The sequence below is a fragment of the Aquila chrysaetos genome, chromosome 3, assembly GCF_900496995.4.
Source record: "Aquila chrysaetos chrysaetos chromosome 3, bAquChr1.4, whole genome shotgun sequence".
In the NCBI taxonomy this organism is placed as follows: Eukaryota; Metazoa; Chordata; class Aves; order Accipitriformes; family Accipitridae; genus Aquila; species Aquila chrysaetos.
The window spans coordinates 70,054,291-70,072,904 of record NC_044006.1 but is presented as its reverse complement, the minus strand read 5'-3'; the positions used below and the strand labels follow the sequence as shown (position 1 = coordinate 70,072,904).

Genomic DNA, 18,614 nt, shown 5'->3' with positions numbered 1-18,614 from the left:
TAACACACGCAGTAGTCACCTGGTGAGGTTTATACAAGGTATTTATTATATATACAAACACACCTTCCATGAGCACCGCAAGCTTGCAATTTTCAAAACAGCTTCAGGCATTTGGACCTATTGTTCACTCAGGAAATTTCTACATCTGTAGAAAACTCACCCTTGATGTCCAAAGACAGGCTGGTAAATAAATGCCTTGTTTTTCAACAGGGCTAAGTCCCAGAGGAAGTCAAGCACTTTTGAACATGAAGTCAGTGAGTAACGCAGCTTCCCCCTTCATGGCTGTAATCACAAGAGCTCCCAACTGGAAAATATAGTCCATCTGTAATTAGAAAAAAACGTGGACATGACAGTTATTTATACTAAATCCACTTTATATGGTCTGACCATAAGAAGTGGCTTTGTAGTTATCAATTTTATTTAAGCCTTTACATTGCCAGGCTGGTGTAAAAGGCCATTTATGTCAATAGGAATCCAGCCCTCTTTGTCTTCTGTGCATGCAAGTATAACATTGCAAATATTTACCCAATTAGACAGTTAGCTCCACCCAAGTATGAACAAACAAAAACAACTGCTCATAGCATTCCAGAGAAACAACACAGCGCAAGAACAAAGATTTCCACATGCAAACACAGGCAACCAGCTAACCACAAAGCAGCAAAACCAGCAGATCCTTAAATGTTAAAAAACAGGGGCAAGTTCTCTTTGATATCCACACATCTTTGTGCTGCTGGTTCTGAAGTGGGGGATAGATGCCTGCCTGATTTTTCCAGCTGAGACTCCTCCAGTGAATGCGAGAAAATTAAATACATATTCAGTTGAATAGATGCCAAGATTGGCTGATGAGAAGACCGAGAGCTTCTCAGATGGGATGCAGAGACTCTTTAGCTTCTCAGATGGGACACAAAGCCATTATATCTGGAGGCATTCTGTATTTGTTTCTTCTGTTTCGTCTGACAGGGTTATCGTTCTTTATTCCTTGTGTTTGTTTCTCACTTCCCAGATGTGGGACATAAGACACTAGTAACACCCAAGAGGTTAATGCGTGTTTGCCATGAGGTCTTTTTGCAATCACAGTTTCTGAGCCTCTGCAATAGACATGAAGGCACCGATCTCATCTTTACAAATGTCACAAACACCTGATCTTGTGAGGCAATACACAAACAAACCTGACCAAATAATGAAACCTGGGTGAGTTCTGGACCTATAAACCATTCCATATGATAACAGGGTAGAAACATATAGTTGGCCTCTGACCTCAAAGCTTGAATCTATCCTACTTCGCTTACTTCTGAATAAAGAAAGCAGAAGCTTTCGCTGCAGTAAGAGATGAGAAATGGACACCTCCCAAGGCCAGTCCAGGCGAACTGGGATCTCAGCAGCTCTCTGGAGGTACTATTTCCCCCTGCTCTCTCCAAGGGCAACTGAAAGCAACAGCTACTAACTTCGGCGCCTCCATTACGTGCGTTAATCTGAGCAAACTGAGTGGGCACACTGCATGTTCCTAAACCACGCACATTGTTCTCCTATGCGTTTTGAGCTCCTTCAGCACTTTGCATAAGCAATATCCCAAAATAAGCCTGAATAAGCAAGTGAAGCTGGCACTCTGCTGCTCATATCATTAACAAGATGAAATTTGCAAAATCCTAACCTAGTATTTGATTTAAGGCTAATCTGTTAGCAGGATCTGTAAGAACAGTAAAATTTACTGTGCATATTTGAAGCTGTTGTATCAGGTCCAATCCTGCATTACAATCATAGCAAGAGTTACATTAGCATATAACTAGTACAATTTAGCACATAATTATGTCCTCTCAGTTTGCATGCAATTGGCCTGATCTCATTGTTACAAGTAAAGTGTGTCCTTTTATGAGTAAAAGCTGAAGGGTTTGGCTTTAAGTAAATACAATTTTCAGCATAACCTAACTTCAGCAGTTTCTAAACGATCACTCCGGGCAAAGTTTTAGGCTTCCCATATGCTGCACTTTTTTAACTTAAAAGTTCAGCTTGGCAATCTTAAAACATACCTAACAGCAATTCTTACCACCTCGGTACAGTGAACTGCATTTAAGAGTACTGATGGAATCACTGAAATGGGAATATTAAGATTTTGCCTGAAAAGTGGCAATGTTTACAGGACTAATCATGATGCAGCGTGGAAGCCACACTTTCATAGCACATCATGCACTAGTGCATACGCACGTTCTCTCTCCAATGTTGTTTTTCCTCTGCATTGGTCTTCCTGGTTGCATTGGGAGCTTTACACTGGAAAGCTTTTCCCAACATCCTGTTCAAAACCAAGACTGTTCTCTGAATATATGACTCTACAGCATGACGGGAGAAAAAACCAAAGTTAATCACTTGCACTGCACGGTGAGATTAGCTCTACGTATTCATGCTCTTGAGATGGCAGCCTGGAAGAGGCACTGGAAGTATTCAGGTACCTCCTCTGACCTCGTTCATGCAGTCATAACGTTGTCCTGGAAGATGAGCTACAGATGTCTCAAAGGAGTTTTTTCAAAAAAGCAATGTGAATTGGGTAGAATCATCCTATGTGACAAGCTCTGGAAGAAAAGGTTTCCCATATGACAGCGACAGCTCTAAGGCTCTCGGGTGCTCCAGAGTTTAAAGGACATGAAGATGTAAAGATATAACCAGAGTGTGTGTGATACTGGGTCTATTCTTGGTAGCCACAGCTCTGCTATTTATAGTTATTACTGCAGTAAGGACAGGGAAGGAAGGGGCAGAGCAGAAAATTGCTCATCTGATTTAGACCTTGGCTATCTCATCAGATAGTGAGGCTGCAGCTAGGTCTCCTAGATGGGAACAGTCCTTCTACCTGGCATAGTGAGAAGAGTTTGGAAAATGAGGATGCTGTAAAGCTCCTTCCTCTCCTCTGTAACTACTAGTTCCAAGCTGAATAGCTACGGCAGTGTCACTACACATCTCCCCCACTGCAGCACGACGAAATCTAAAGCTTTAAGCATGTACTGGGGGACTAACTCCCCTGTGGTGGCTTCATGATTAACCCTACAAGCTAGCATATGAATTCCAGCAGCATATTCCTCAGGCACATATGACAAGAGTAAGTGGGAAGGTTGCCATCGTGAGAGGACAAAAGGTGCTGGAATTGTGTACCATAAGAAGAGGGCTGTAAGGGGAATGTAGTTCACATTGCAATCCTTGAGGAAATTTCCTTTTTATCCTATATGGGAATGACCAAGTCCTAAGTTACCAAGCAAGCGAAAACATTTGTGCTTACGATCAACCATGGACATGCATGCACATATACCTTGGAGGAGCCCTTTTGCAAAACCTGATGTTGTATAAGGATTGGTGATAGAAACGTACTTGGTTTTCTTCTTCATGCAAGCAATGTTTCCATCAAGAAATAAATGCATATAAAACACAATGTTCCTTCTGTTTTTTTTATCACAAGACCTCTGTTTATTTCACCTATTCTTTAGACTATCATGACTTGGACTACTATTATAACACACTGGCCTTGCCCTCATACAATTGACTAGCTACTCATTTACAAAGGCATTATAGCCAGTAATTTTACTTTCAAGGAAACCCGCTCCTTATAGTGGCCTGCTTTTTATGTCACAGCTAATGTAAAAAAAAAAAAAAAAGGATTGAAACACCACTTCTAATTTGTATCTTTAAAGATCTGGACGTAGTATAAATATATGTATAAATGTAAATACAGCAAGAGCTGAATTCCAACAATTTTTAACCACACCTGGATAGAACAGCTTGCCTCAGTAACACTACTCATGCCAGCCTCACAAACCTGCTACCATCATCAAAGAAGTAATTTTTCCAACAACAATATAACCAGCAAATATTATTTATTCATAATTAAGTTTAGATTAAATCACCATCTGAAATATCAAGTCTGAACTCATTGAACTCACTGCTACACAAATATGCAGAACAATGGCAATGAATGAAGTTGAAACCGAGGCAAAGACGCTGTCTTTGTGTCAGGACAGAGGTTCATTGACAGTGAGTCAGTATCCACAGCTGCATGTAGGATGCTGATTAGCTAATTATATGATAGTTGTTACATGAATTTATAGACACTTGAAGACTGCAGCCTACATATAATTGTTCTTTCTGTTTTGTTCTGGTAAAAAAGCAGCTAGAGAAATGTCGGCACCTAAACAAAAAAACTTCAATTAACATTTGTCATAGGCCTACTACACTATTATTAACTACACAAAGACAGAGCTTGGTTAGGATATCTTAGGGTTTAATTTCCATGCTCAGACTCCAACTATAGTTTCTTACCCTCAGATTATGTAAAATCAGCCGAGTTTTTAAGTTCTGCTCACTATGGATGACTCACTTTATTATACACTAACCACCAACACATTTTGTTTTACCCCTTTGTTTCACATGCCTGAAGCGTTCCGGCCAGCGTTTGTCTTGCTCAGAGTCTGTATGTTTTGCGTACTGCTTATTGTACCATGTAATCACTCCCCATCCTTCTTCTTTTAGCTTTTAATGAGCTCCTGAACTGGGACTTGGGCAATTTCACAAAACTGTCCTACAGAACTCAGCATACACCTTTTATTACTGAGGTACGCTGACTTCCGAGAAGGCACCATGCGAACTGCAGGCTTCTCTGCAGATTCCTGAGAATTCACGCAACTGCACTGGAGACCGCTGATAAAACAAAGAACTCAGTCTGATAAACTGCTGCTGATGTCAAAAGATTTTTTGAACTCTCGTACATAAGGTTGGCATCAGGAATCAAACAATGCGTGTCACTAAATCCTTTTATGGAGACATGGGAGATTAAGGCTTAGCTTATGACTGGGAAGGTTCCTATTCTCTGTATCAATAGGAGAAAGTCTTGAAGGTGAATAAATTCCAAAAAGTCTCCAGTGAAGCAGAGGGAGAGCAGCTTTGCGCATAATACAGGTCTTGCTCTGTGATTCTCTACCACTGCCTTCTGAGATTGTATCAACAGCCAGCTCATTTTTTGATCTAGTTTAAGTAGGGAGAAAAATAAAATGTCCAAGTATCCTAAGCTTCCCGCCTAAGAGGCCAATGAAAGAGCCTTTGTGAGACAAGCACATTGTCAGATTCCAGAACATCACAGAGTTTAATACAGAAAGCATAAAAGAACAGGTGAAATTATTTGTTTATGTAATGAGTAGTGCTGCTGAGTACTTCCAGGTTCTGCTGTCTTTGCTAAGGAATGAGATAAAAATAACGATGTCATTAATCTTACAAAGACACATGAGCACTTCTTTCCAGAAATAACTGTTAAGCATAAAATTTCAGGCATAGATCAAAGCATGCAGAAGCCTAACCCATTTTAGGATTCTAAAAGGAAATGTAAAGCAATATGACTGTAAAGCAACACGAACATAAGGGGCATTTAACCTTTATTCTAAGCAGGTAACTTCAGGAAAAAAATGCTTAGGGCCAGTTTCTCAACTAGTGTAGATTTGTATTGATTCCGCTGGTTTTAGCGAAGCTGCAGCAAGTTTTACCACCTCAGAAGTTGGTCTCTGCTGTCTGAAAGAAGCCTGGAAGAAAGAAGGGCACCACCACATGATATTATGAAGAACATGTGGATACCCATACCATATCCGTATTCAATATGAATATGAATATGGAAAAAAAGGCAATAAAATATGCTGCAGGAAGTAGCAAAAGAGACATACCCATGAGGAAAGGAAAAACACAGGCTACAAAAAAATACTTAACAGGTTCTTTCAGGAAAGAAACCTAGCAGACTCAGCGCAAGGGAATGCGAACTCTGCCCAGACACTGAGAATATGGGTAAGACTCAGGGAAAAAAAATTTTTAATACAGAAAGATATCTTTTCAAATAAAGTAGAGATGTAGCACAAGCAAGGATGAATTATATTTGTCTCCCATAGGTCAACTCCAGAAAGCGATTTCTTACAAAGATGGGTCATTTTATCTCAGATCCACAGTCCTGTTGATAAATCTCAAAGTGATTCAACAAGAAAGAAAATTTCCCAGGGAATGAGTTCTAGCTCTTATTTAGAGCTGCCGAAGGTATTGCTTAGCAGTCCGAGGATACAGATAAATTGCCTGTGTCAGTTCAAAACTCGTACATAGTTGCCATGAAGGGAAGTGTTATGTCTGCATGTGATTTCCTGGAACAAATCAGATGTTTCTGCAGAGGAACCCATAAAATGCTGACAATATATTAAGACTGTTTTCTCTGAAAATAGTTAACGCAAACTTATAGTGCAGGTCCACTGGGGCAGAAAAAAACCCAAAACAAAAACAAGAAAGGGAAATAAATCACATCTTAAAAAATCTGACAGAAGAACCCAACCAATTTTAGCATACAAAACTAAAACTAAAAGCTGTTTCGGTACACTGTTGAGATAAAACAGCAATGGAAACTGAATATTTACAATTCCACATACAGAGGACACCTATACCACGGTCCAGCAGTAAAGTCTGCAAGACAAGGCTGGGCTGATCCCGAGCTAGTCGGTATTAACAGAAAAATAGCAGGCTCTTCTGTCACTTCCAACAGTGACACTAACAATTTGTCCATCACCAAGACAGTCAACTACACCGTCCAAAGGCACGTTGCTCAGCAGGCTCGGCTATCCTAACTCTTTGCATTCCAGCTGGAACTGAGCAGAGATCAGAAGGGATAGCCACATCCCAGATGAATTTTACTCTCTATGATATACAGAGGACCTGCCTCTTCCCGTATCTTTAATTGATTCTGTATTTTTTATTTGTTGCTTTTAATGCATCGATGAAAGACAACTGGAACTATCAATGAACCATCATTGAACATCGATGGTCCAAGAACTTGGACCATCATTCTGCCCATCACGGGTGTGGCTAGCAACTGTTCTTAAATCCTCAGCGTCATGGCTTGGGAAGCGATGGGGTGCTACATCCTTTCCAACTCTAAAGAGGGCATACCTCACGCGAAAAAGACCTGCTGGCTCCAGCGAGGCCAGCTAAATAAACAAGAAATCCAACTATTCCTACTGCATCAACACACTAGCATCCAATGCATCCTGGAGAACTGGCACCTTAAAAAAGCAGCCTAGCAGCCGAGTCCCGCTCTGGAGACAACTCTTGGTGCTGAACTCTAACGTGATGTACAGCCCGCACTGTTAACCACCTCTGCTAGGCCACTTTCCAGACCCTGGCAGAATCCAGAGGGTGAACTTGCACTTAACTGTTATTTTTATGACGCCGCACTAGGCTGGGAGCTTTGCGACCCGGGCTTTGCCGGTGCTGGCGGAGCGGCTGCTCGGGTTGCCAGCACCGACGGTGGCAGTGAGGAGCCTGGGATGTGCCGGGCACCCCACGGCCGGTCGCCGATGCAAGCGTCTGGGCCCGGGCCGAACTTCTTGGAGAGCCACGGGTCTGCCGGGACCTCCCGACACCGCCGTTTTACAACGACGACAGCCAGGATCACCGATCACCTTCGTCTTCAGGAGACGCCGCGGCAGCCGCCTTCAACCTCCCCCCATGACTAACTGCCACCTCCCAAGGGGACGGCAACCCGGCCATGGCGGGCTGGGCCAGCCACCGCCACCACCGCCACCAGTATCACCGCCACCAGTATCTCCACTACCACCAGTATCGCCGCCGCCGCCCGGCGGGAGCAGCTCGGCGCCGGGCTCCCCTCAGGACTGTCGTGTCCACCCCCCCCCCCCCCCCCCCCCCCCCCCTCAGCGGCCGGTCGGCGGGTAGAGCCCTGAGGCCGCCTCGCGCTCCCGGCTCCCGCCCCGAGGCGGCGCGCGCCCTCCGCGCGCTCCCGCCCCGCCCGCCGTTGGCAGAGCCCCGGCGCCGAGTGGAGGGAGGAGGACGGGGGGGGGGGGGGGGGGCGGCGGCGCCGCGCGGTCCTGCCGCCGTCAGCCGCGGTACGGGCGAGGGGGGGGGGGGGGGGGGGGGGAAGGCGGGTGGTGTGTCCCGCACGTCATATCAGCCGCCCGGCCGGGATTGGCTGCGGCGCCTCACCCGACTGGACGCGGGCGCCCGGGCTGGTGCGGCGGCTCCCGCGCTCGGCGCTCGCGCCCGGCCCCGCCCCGCCCGTCGCGGCCCGGCCCGAGGGGAGGGGTAGCGGAGCGGAGCGGCGGGCCCGTCGCTGCCTCCGGCCGCGGGTAGGTCGGCGGCGGGTAACGTGACAGCGGCGGCCGGGGGCTTATAAACCTTACACGGGGCGCGGGACGGCGGCGAGCCGGGAGGGAGGTGGCGGCGGCGGAGGAGGAGCGGCGGCCGTTCGCCCTCCCCCACGGGCTGAGGCGACGGCAGCGGCAGCAGCGGCGGGCGCGGCCCCCTGAGGTGAGAGGGCGGGGAGGCCCGCGCCCCCGGTGCGGTTTTACGCCCCCCGAGCCGGGAAGCGAACCCCATCCCCGGGGCAGAGGGACCAGCGCGGGTCTGACGGGAGCCGCGGGGTCCCTGTCCCGGTTCTCCCCCCGCCGAGGCCGAGCCTCTCGGGTCGCTGGGGCCGGGGACCCCTCCGCCGCTGGCAGGCGGAGGCAGCGCGGCCCCCGGGCCCTGTGGCCGCTCGGGTGGGTCAGGTCAGCCCGCTCCTGCAGGGCTGCCGGGCTCTGAGCCGCTCGCCCGGTGCGGTGGCTCCGGAGCCCGGCTGATGCCGGAGGGAGGCGGCGGTGGGTGCGGGTGGTGGGTAAGGGGGGGGGGGGGTCGAGCGGAGCCGTCGCTGCGGGTTCTGACGGGCTGTCCGTGTGCGGGTGTTCCAGGGCTCGGGCGAAGCCAATGCCCAGGTTGGAGAGCCGCGCCTGGAGCTGCTCCTGCGCTGCCAGGGGAAGGCACAACGCCCAGCTGGGGGACGCGGCGGCTGGGCTGGCCGCCAAGGTGGGCGAGATGCTGAGCTCCTCCGTCTCCGGCCCCTCGCTGACGCTGGTGGGTCCCGGAGCACGCAGCCCCAGCACCGCCAGCACCAGTGCCACCAGTACCACCACCGGCAGCAGCACCTTGAACTTGAGTCAACACCTGGTGCAGAGGAGCGTGGTCCTCTTCGTCGTCGGTGCTTTCATGGCCCTGGTGCTGAACTTGCTGCAGATCCAGAGGAACGTGACTCTGTTCCCCGACGAAGTGATTTCCACCCTCTTCTCCTCTGCCTGGTGGGTGCCCCCGTGCTGCGGGACAGCAGCAGGTGAGTCGCTGACCTCCGCGAGTGGGGTGGTTTGGGGTTTTTTTCCCCCATGGGGAGGAGAAGGAGGTGGCAGTGGTGCTGAATGCCTGACCTGTGCCTGTGGGAGCTTAGTGCTTTCATCACGCAGCGTGCGATCCGAACTCTCCCTTTGGGAAGGGTGCCTGCCTGGTCCAGCATTATCCACGTGCAAGAGCCGCCCACGCCCTTCCCGCGTGTCCGAGGGCTTTTTTGGGGTTTGAGCTGGTGCACTCCCAGCGTGGGTAAAGTGTCTTTTTCCCCGCAGCACTGGCCTGGAAGTGCCAGTGAGCAGCTCCGGCGCGGAGGTGAGCGCGGAAACACGCGCTCCCCACGCAGCTGTCCCGGCGTTTCTCCGGTGGCCGTGTCGGTGCCGTGCGGGATTCCACACACAGACACACACCCACCCCCTCCATCCGCCCCACGGCCGGGCACGAGTGGGCGGGGTGGGACCGCGTCACCGCCCCTCGCCGGCCATTGGCTGCCGGCGAACTGGTGAGTGGCGGGCGGCGCTCGCCATTGGCTGCCGGCGCGAACTGGCCACGGGGGCTGGGCCGAAAACAAGGAAGTCACGTGCGGCGGCGCCCTGCCCGCCGCTGCCCGGACACCTGCAGAGCTGCGGAGCGAAATACCGCGGGAAAGCCGGGCGGGTGGCACAGCAGGCAGCACTTACCCCGGTTCGCTAGCCTTAACTCCCTCCTGTCCTTGCCAAGACAAAATATGGCCTTGATGAAGGGTTGGGGGGATTAAAAAGGCGTTAAATCTTAGGGAATAAACCCACTGTAACCTTTTTTTTTTTTAAGTTTGTATTGAAAGTACTTAAAACAACTCTTGCATGGGTCTTTTTAATGCAGTGGTATTGTGTGCTGTTCGTACCTCATAGTAAGGGAGTATGAATGATAAACCATAAACTTGAATGAATGATACACTACGTAGTAAAAAGAGATTGCCACGGGGTATGCTTCCGTGAGAGTTCTCACAGTCCTGTCACAGTTGGATTAAACTTTGGCATTTAACTGTTATCGTAGGGTAAAAGTCCTGGTAACTGGCATCAAAATAGTGAAGCTGTTTCAGCATTAGATCACATGTCTGTCTTAGGATGGTATGTCTTGTACCCTTCTTAATATAGAAGTTATTCCTCTTAGGAGCTTAAGGAGGGGAAAAAAAGAGGGTAGGAAAGGAAACAAACACACACAGATGTTACAGTTAGAGCAGCATGTCTGACCCTGGAGTTGGTGACAACACATGGAGTTGCAAGGCTTAGAAGAATGAAACTCATCTAGTGTTTGTGCTAGCAACTGAGCTAACACTAGCCTATGTTTTTCTTCTGCAACCAATTTGCAGGCTTATAAGGCCAAGAAAATGCTATATGAGGATAAAAACTTTGTCTGGTTAATAGTGTGAGTAGTTATTTTTCCCTGACATAAATATGACTGATGGCAGGTGCTTCTTTAAGTTCCGCTCTCCTTCTCTTTGGTATCAAAATTCATCCGATTTGGATGGCAGCCTAGGCTGACTTGCAGCCCAGCAGAAGGAGGGAAAGCATCTCTGCCAAGAAACTTTTGAGTCCAGGCAAATACTTAATTCAGGGCCTGATTCACAGCTAATGAGTCAAGTTCATAAAACTGCCTGCCCTGCATGTGAGTAATAAACACATATTCCATTCCTCACTGTAATTAAGCTTTTGTTATGCTTTGTTATTTATTGGTACAAAACAAGCATGTGCTCAGGATGTCAAATGATAATATGCTCACGGGAGAAAAGGAGCTTGAAGTCAGATACCTTATCATTGCAATATACATCTCTGCTTTAAAGGCTCAAACAAAATATTGCTTGTTAGAGTGAGGGTTTTTTCTGAAGTAGGAGGTAATAACTGTCTCTTCTTCATCAGGCTTACAGTAGCATGATAAGCACCTCGCTACTTTGTCAAGTACTTATTTACCAAACTAATATTTAGCGTTACTTCTCTTGCAGCTGTTGTTGGCCTGCTGTATCCCTGCATTGACAGCCACCTTGGGGAACCACACAAATTCAAGAGAGAGTGGGCCAGCGTAATGCGATGTATAGCAGTTTTCGTTGGCATTAACCATGCAAGTGCTGTATCCTTGAACTAGTTTACATTGTTGCTTGATGTGCTTAGTCTGTTGTCTTGAAACAGTCTCTCCCGTTCACGTCTGGGAGAATTACAAAGGTAAGGATGGTGCTACTGGCAGAGAGGTAAACTTCTGTGAGACCTGCAGTATACTGCAATAGTTACTTTAAGACAGATAACGCAGTTCACTTAAAAATAGCGGGGGGGAGGGGAGTGCATTCTGGGAGGGGGAGGAGGGATAAACATCCTAGTATGTCTGGTTTAACTGCAAGTATAACAGTATAAGTTGTCTTATTTTAATCTGTATGTTGTCTACATCTAATAGTTAACATGATTAACTAGTGAGGTATGCTGAACTGTTCAGTAAGAGTGTTCTTTGTGTTGGATTATGATGGTTTAAGCAGAAAACCTAAATCAGCAGGGATAACTAGGTTACTTGAGGCAAAAATCCATAAAAGTTAAATATCTTGCGATATAGTATATTCTTTAGATGCTCAGTATGACAAAAGTTGGTGTTGCCTTTGCACTCACACTCCAGTCAAAGTCAACAAGAGCTATGATTGCTCGGCAGGTCTGAAAGCCAGATCCTTAACATATTGTATTTAGAGATACAGAATCATGCTTGCTTTCAGTTTGAGTTCTCCCTTGTTCAGTTTCAGCAGTAGGATGTCTGCAGACTTAAAAGGATTGTCCTTAACATCTTTTTCCAGAAGCTAGATTTTGCAAACAACGTCCAGCTGTCCCTGACTCTAGCAGCCTTATCACTGGGTCTTTGGTGGACATTTGATCGTTCAAGAAGTGGTCTCGGGCTTGGCATTACAATAGCCTTTGTAGCAACTCTGATAACCCAGTTTCTTGTATATAATGGTGTTTATCAGTAAGTTATGCTTTTAAAATACTATTTCAACTCTCATGTCTTAACTGAAAACAGGGGTGCACATGCACTGGAAGCTAGTTATTAATATACTTGGCATGTTACTATAATAGAACATTTTGTTTGTCTAAGGCAGCTAATTGTCCAGTTGTTCCAAATGATCTGATTGAGAACTGGGGGTAGAGGGTGGGGAGCAGACAAATTAGGATGTATGTTGAAATGGTAACAGCTCAGCAAACTGAACTACTTCTGGCTTGGTATATCATTAACTGGCTCTCAGGAGAGAGAATATCTAAACTTTGCTGGCTAGGACATGGGTTTTAGAAGCTTGTTAACAGACTTAGTTTGGTCTCCCTATTTCTTTTCCTATGTTACTGTTTGGGCCCAGGGAGAGAATTCTGTAGCATCTTGTTAACAGTATGTAAGGTGGTGATGATAACTTGTCTCTAATTTATTTCCTTTTCTTTACTAGGTATACATCCCCAGATTTTCTTTACATCCGTTCTTGGCTTCCATGTATATTTTTCTCAGGAGGTGTGACTGTAGGAAACATAGGACGCCAGCTGGCTATGGTAATTACTGTATAATTAGCATTTCCTTTAACAACCCAAATACCTCCCATTGTTACTAGTCCAAGAACAAACCATGCCTTTAAGGGTATGACTCACAAATTGACAGAGATAAATAGATAACTTCCCAAGAGTTGAAATGTAAGCATACAACCTGTGTTGCCAGTGGAGTGGGAATTGTCTTAGTAAGTGTTTGAGCATCTTCTGTATTTAACTTTTTCCAGCAACAGCCTAAATAAGACTGGAATCAGTACACCACTTCTGAGAATCTTAATCACTCCTGCTCCATCAGTAATTTGAATTAACATGTAAAACTGAAGAGAAAAGCTAGAAAACCGAGACACAGATGGACTTTCTCTATTTATGCAGTAAAGCATTTTTGTTATGTAGATGAAAGGAAATGTCCCTATATAGCATTAAATTCCACCACTCTAGAATCAAATATGCTCCTTCTGGTCACTTAAGATATAGTTCAAGTATCACTCTGTATATGGGATAGTACAGCATAAATTAGTGTCTCATTTGCTAGGTTCTTAAGTAGCTATTTCCTTGTAGTGTACTTAAGAGTAAACTTGGCTCTGTGCTTGCACATCAGCCTAAGGCTTGGTTGTGAAAAGTGTTCTGACACTGATGGATAATAATAATTAATACTGTATTGATTTAACTTCTGTCGTCTTTGCTACAGAAGTCCTTTATCCTGGAAAACATCCTTCAAGTATTTAACTTCTCTAAGGCTGCTGTGGTGTAGGTGCCTTTGATTTTTACTGAAGTAAGGGCATTTGTAGACTTGGGAGTTCCTGAAATATTAGTCTCTGAACTGTTTAGTAAGGGGGAGAGCTGCTTTTGGGGACTGAACCACAAATGAGTAAAAGGATGAGTCTAAAGCTAGCTGTCTTGCCTGGAACAAGCTTTCTGTCTCTTCTGGCTAGCCTTGCTAACCCAGTGGATGGATGCTAATGCACATCTAATGTGGATAGTCTGAATTCGATGCTGTGGGTGGACAGGCTTGCAAACAAGCTGGGGAAGACTTGACCACCACTGGCTAACATAAAAGATCAATTTCTTTAGGATCGATTCTCAGTTGCACTAAGTTAACAGTAACCTCTTGTAGAAAAGGCTGTTTTAAAAAAAAAAAAAAAAAAAAAAGCATGGGGCAAACTATTCCTGTTGTTGAGGTTTTTCTTTCATGCTGACTTGATACCAAGTTACAGATTTCCCAGGACCATGGTCACAATCTTAACTTCGTAGTCAATTTTGGTTTGCTCTCATGTTCTTTAAAATACAAGCTCACTACTCCCCCTTAAAATCCCGGTGGTGCGTCCTATCTGTGTGTGTTTCTTCTTAGGACTACATGTATGGAGGGAGAGAGGGTATAATTTCTCTTTTAAAATTTGCCACTCGGATCAAGTGAAAAAGATATATTAATCTAGTTTTATTTAAGCTTTGCTATTGCAAGCAGCATCTCAGAATAAAAGTATAGTCGTTTATATGCTACAGTTCTATATTTCACATTGGCGTATGCAGTACTTCCAGTTGCGATGCTTCTTATATTAGAAAGCAAAGGAAGGGAGCCTTAAAGAAGAAAGAGCTGAAATTTAGGCACATGGGATTTTTAATTTTTTCCTTTGACTTCTTTTCACCTGGCATCTCATCTGAATGTAGTTAAAATCAGACTGGCTCCTGCCTGCAACTTGCCTGTCAATCTTGTCATCTTCCTTACAAAGAAAGAGGGAAGTTGGCAAGACAAAGCATTCTATCCTGGTTATCTAGCAGTATCTTCTCATGTGTTTTACATTACCATTACTTAGTCTGGAAAAACTTGGGAGAAGCCCAGCATTTTCGTAGGAACCCTTCTGCAAGTCACTGTTAAGCATTCAGTGCTGGAAATTCAAAGAATTCCAATTCTAAAATAGAATGGTAGCATTCAGTCAACTAGGTCTTTCTTCTATAGAGATGACCCAAAAGCATCAGTCTGTTTTGTCAGCCTTTGCAAATGTGGCAAGAAGATGGAATATTGCATTTTTTATAAACTAAACCTGAATAAAACAGTTAATTTTTGTAGCTATGTTCTCTGGTAGTCCCTGAGCTGTTTGACTGCATGTGACAGTAGCAGATCAAACAGTAGATATTTTCTGGGCATGTCTAAAGTAGAAGGTGGCACCTGTAGAAATTACTGTAGTGGAGTGAAGTTGTCTTGCTTCTTTCTCAGGCCCTGTCTAGCTTTTGCAGTTAGAAAAGAAATTAGAAGTAGAATGAGAAGTGTCCCTGAGACATCCCCTCCCATCCTGAGAAACATTAGCTGGGAGATGCTTGCTGTTTTTCAATCACTGGATTTCAAGTGAGCTTACATGCAGTAACAAAGTGCAGTTTAAGCAAACCTGCTGTTACCAGAGGGGTTTGGGGTTTGTGTGTTTTCTTGGGTTTTTTGCTATCAGCTTGAGGATGAAATCCAACATTTTCTTTGAAGAAAAGGTGAAGGTGCTGCTGCTGCCATCAGCTTTTGCTGGTCATGTTATGATACCTAAAGTTGCTCAGTCAGTGCTCATCAGCTGGGTTAAATGGATAGCAACACTTCATTTTGAGTTGTAACCATCATTCTCAACATCTGGTAAACTAGGGTGGTATTCAGAACTTGGGCCTCACAAATATCTGGTTTTTGCTACTGCTAGAGGCTGCAGAACTGTGAACACATTCAATACTGGCAAATACACTTGTGTTTTCTCTCTAGAATGAGAAGAACATACTACAAGCTTTGTTTTAAAGAAAAGTTGGTTAAATTTCTTACACTGACATACTATAGGGTTTCACACTAGAAAAGGGACTTAGGAGGAAATGAGTAAGTCTATCTGATACCAGGCTTTGATTGGAAAATAAAGTAACTTATGCCTGAAGACAGTTTGAAAGAGGGCTGTTAAAAAAACTGAATTAATGCCCATTAAGTGAAGCACTGTATACCTTCTGCTAAGAAATAAACTGAGAAAGGGAGGAAAGCTAACAAAGTCTTACAAAAAGCAGTGCAATTGGTGGATGGATGTATCAGATGCACTAATTGAGGCAGCACAGAACCATAGTGATTATTTTTTTTTTTTTTTTTTTTTTTTTTTTTTTTTTTTTTTTTTTTGTCCACAGTTAAGGAGCATGTCCTTTTTGAGCTTTTAAAAGAAGCCATGTCTGCTAGGTCATTGTCTGAAGCCTAACTGAAGTTAGTTGACTATTTAATCATTGAAAATACTGCATAATGTAGTCACTTACCAGATGGCATTGAAACATAACATGTGTTTGATGTTTTTTATCCATAGGGTATTCCAGAGAAACCACACAATGACTAAATCTTTGAAGAAGAGAGCACGGTGCCAGTGTGAAAGCAACATTACAAAGATGTGTTCCTGGTTTAAATTGAAGATTATTTAGAAAAAATAATCTCTCTGTGGGCTCACTGCACAAATGACTTGTGGAAAAAAAAAAAAATATTAATCCACTCTTAGAATAGCCAAGTGAAATTAACTGCTTATCTTGAAATCTTACCCTGATTTACCGCATAAGCATTTGCGTATGGCTGTTCTCTGGAAGAGTTTAACACCAAGTTGCATACAACTGTTCAGGCTAAGTGGCAGTTTTCCAAGTATTAGATTCCAGTGTAAGTTATTGAAGCAGCTGCCGTATTTTAAAGCCTTGAAACTGAAATTTAATTACAAGCTCTTGTATCAGTGCCCAAAGGAAGTAGATTGATGGTGCTTAACAATGATGAAGTATGGTTTAATAGGAATAGTATTTATCCAAATCTTTAAAAAATAGGGTTATTTAAAAATAAGAGTGATCAAAACAGATTAAAGGCATTGCACTAATGCTTTTAGGAGTCTTATGAAGGAATCATGCCCTTACTTGTAATGCTGCATTAAGTTTCTGTCTTTGATAGTGGAGAGGGTTGGAGGGACAAAAGGTTGGAAGTCACTTACTTTGGAATTTCTAAATTACTTTGGTATAATAGGTGAACACGGGAGACAATCTTTTTCAAACATGAACTTTATCAAGAAATTCTGACTGGAAATTTCATTACTTCTGAAGCTTGCAGCTAGATTTGCAAGAATCAAGTTCTGGCCCCAATTCAGTAAGAAATTTAAGTGTGTGTGAGTACTCCTGCTTAATATTAGACATATGCTTCAGTATCTCACTGAAGGAGGTCTTGGGTGTCTTAAATGTCTGGTGTCACTAAAAAAACATGCATTGCAGGCCATTGCTTGGCCATTGAATATGTGCCCCCAACTCCTTAGATTTGCAGTTTCCTCCTAGAGGTGTCCTTGATCTTGCTTCTGTTTGAGTCAGGGTTTTGTCTGAAATGATTGGAAACAGAAGTGGGCCTAAAATGTGATTTAAACTGTATATGAAGAATAGCGAACAGCTTGTTTTCTCAGTTCAGTTTCTGAAAGAGATCACTACTTGTTTTTTCACAACCCTATAGAACTTGCAATCTGTGATTGCCTTAAAAAAAAAAGTGCTTATGTCACTGCATTAAACATTTGGTGTTTCTTAATACTTAGTTCTGGTGAGCACAATGTATTCATTTGATAGCTTAGACCACAGGAGACCTAAATAGCAAGTATTAGGTCTTAAAGTTGAAGTGCAATGTACAGTAAATCTGAGCCTCATGTTCTCTTCAATATCGATCATTTCTTATGAGAGATTAAAGAGAAAAGGGTTCTGAGTTCATTTCAATGCTGCATGGAGTCAAATGGAGCAATAATTTATTTAACTAGTAAAGCTAGTTTTGTTGTATCTTTCATTGAACCCAAATTTTTAGCAATACTCCAACTTTGTGGTTATGGTGTACTTGTAAACTTTTATGGATTTGCCTTTTTGTATTACGCAATTTTTTTTGTGTTCATTTCCAATCTTACATGGCTTCAGATATAGTTAGAGGCATCAGTTAAAGACTGACACATCAAAAAAGATGTTGAGGCCAGGTAGCAGTGTTCTGGCTGTTTTCACTCTTCTAAGGGAATGCTATAACTGCTGCTTGTGCTTTTTTGTAGCAGGAAAAGTTTAGCACAAAGTCTATACTACAGAGCAGACCCCAATTCTAATCTTGCTTTGGTGTAAATCAAGAGTAATTTTATTGGTATAAGATCCTTCCTCGAATGTTTAAAACCTAAATAATCACATTTTATAGGACTACTTGAAGAAATTAGGTCCTCAGATCAGGACTGAATCAGCTCAGCTGTTTTAAGAAGTATGCTACTTGCTGGGGAGACAGTTTTATAACCAATTTCAAAATGTTGCAAAACCAGATATAAGTAAAGATGACAGTGATCTCTACGGATATTTGATTGATAGAGAAGTATTTAAGATTTATTTGTAAAGACTGAAACTAAATCTGTATGTGTTAGAAACAATGCAGCCAAAAACGTAAGTCAAAAGTTCATTTTTTGCCAATACTTCTGAGTATCTTAACCAAAGTGATTTAAGTTTGGAAGAGGTGGGGAGGGGAGTGAAGAAAATTTGCACTATTCTGAATTTGAACACTTAAATTCTCATTCTTACTGATAAGTTTTCAGCGGTGTGTTTGGTTTTACACTTTTTTTACTATTAAAGTTTTAAGATCAAGTCATGTTTGCCTTGGATTCTCTCTATGCACATTATGCAGGAATCTGCCTTGAAAAGGACAGTTGTTATGATTGCATAAAAAATACTCAGTCATGCATACTCAGTGGTTTACAAAAAAAAAAAAAAAATCTGAAACTGAACTTGGAGAGATCAGCTTTTAGAGGGACTTCCAGCCTGGGTTATACAGTTGAAGAAAAACAGTCTTGCTGTTGTACCAAGAAAGCAGCATAAGTGTGTGTTATGGTTATGTCACTTAAGGTACAGAATCTTATTACCATTGTCTTCCAAGATGCTGAAACTCATAATTTGAAA

The 18,614-nt window shown here is 43.9% G+C and overlaps 2 protein-coding genes across 3 annotated transcripts; both read left to right on the top strand.

The window, feature by feature from the left end:
* Positions 1-2,331: 2,331 nt before the first annotated feature.
* On the top strand, positions 2,332-7,725 carry LOC115339280 (formin-like protein 16). Its single transcript, XM_030009001.1, has 3 exons — positions 2,332-2,440; positions 4,507-4,589; positions 7,231-7,725. Exons 1-3 carry the CDS (start codon positions 2,332-2,334, stop codon positions 7,723-7,725), a joined length of 687 nt encoding a protein of 228 aa, XP_029864861.1.
* A 303-nt stretch (positions 7,726-8,028) lies between these two features.
* Positions 8,029-18,306, top strand: INSIG1 (insulin induced gene 1). 2 transcript variants are annotated; one of them, XM_030009700.2, is made up of 6 exons: positions 8,029-8,135; positions 8,736-9,151; positions 11,141-11,265; positions 11,969-12,135; positions 12,605-12,704; positions 16,001-18,306. In XM_030009700.2, the coding sequence occupies exons 2-6, from the start codon at positions 8,752-8,754 to the stop codon at positions 16,028-16,030; spliced, it is 822 nt and encodes a 273-aa protein (XP_029865560.1). In that variant the 5' UTR covers positions 8,029-8,135; positions 8,736-8,751; the 3' UTR covers positions 16,031-18,306. The 2 variants fall into 2 exon arrangements, with proteins under 2 accessions (XP_029865560.1, XP_029865559.1); XM_030009699.2 differs by lacking the exon at positions 8,029-8,135 and adding an exon at positions 8,173-8,316.
* The last annotated feature ends 308 nt before the right edge of the window (positions 18,307-18,614 follow it).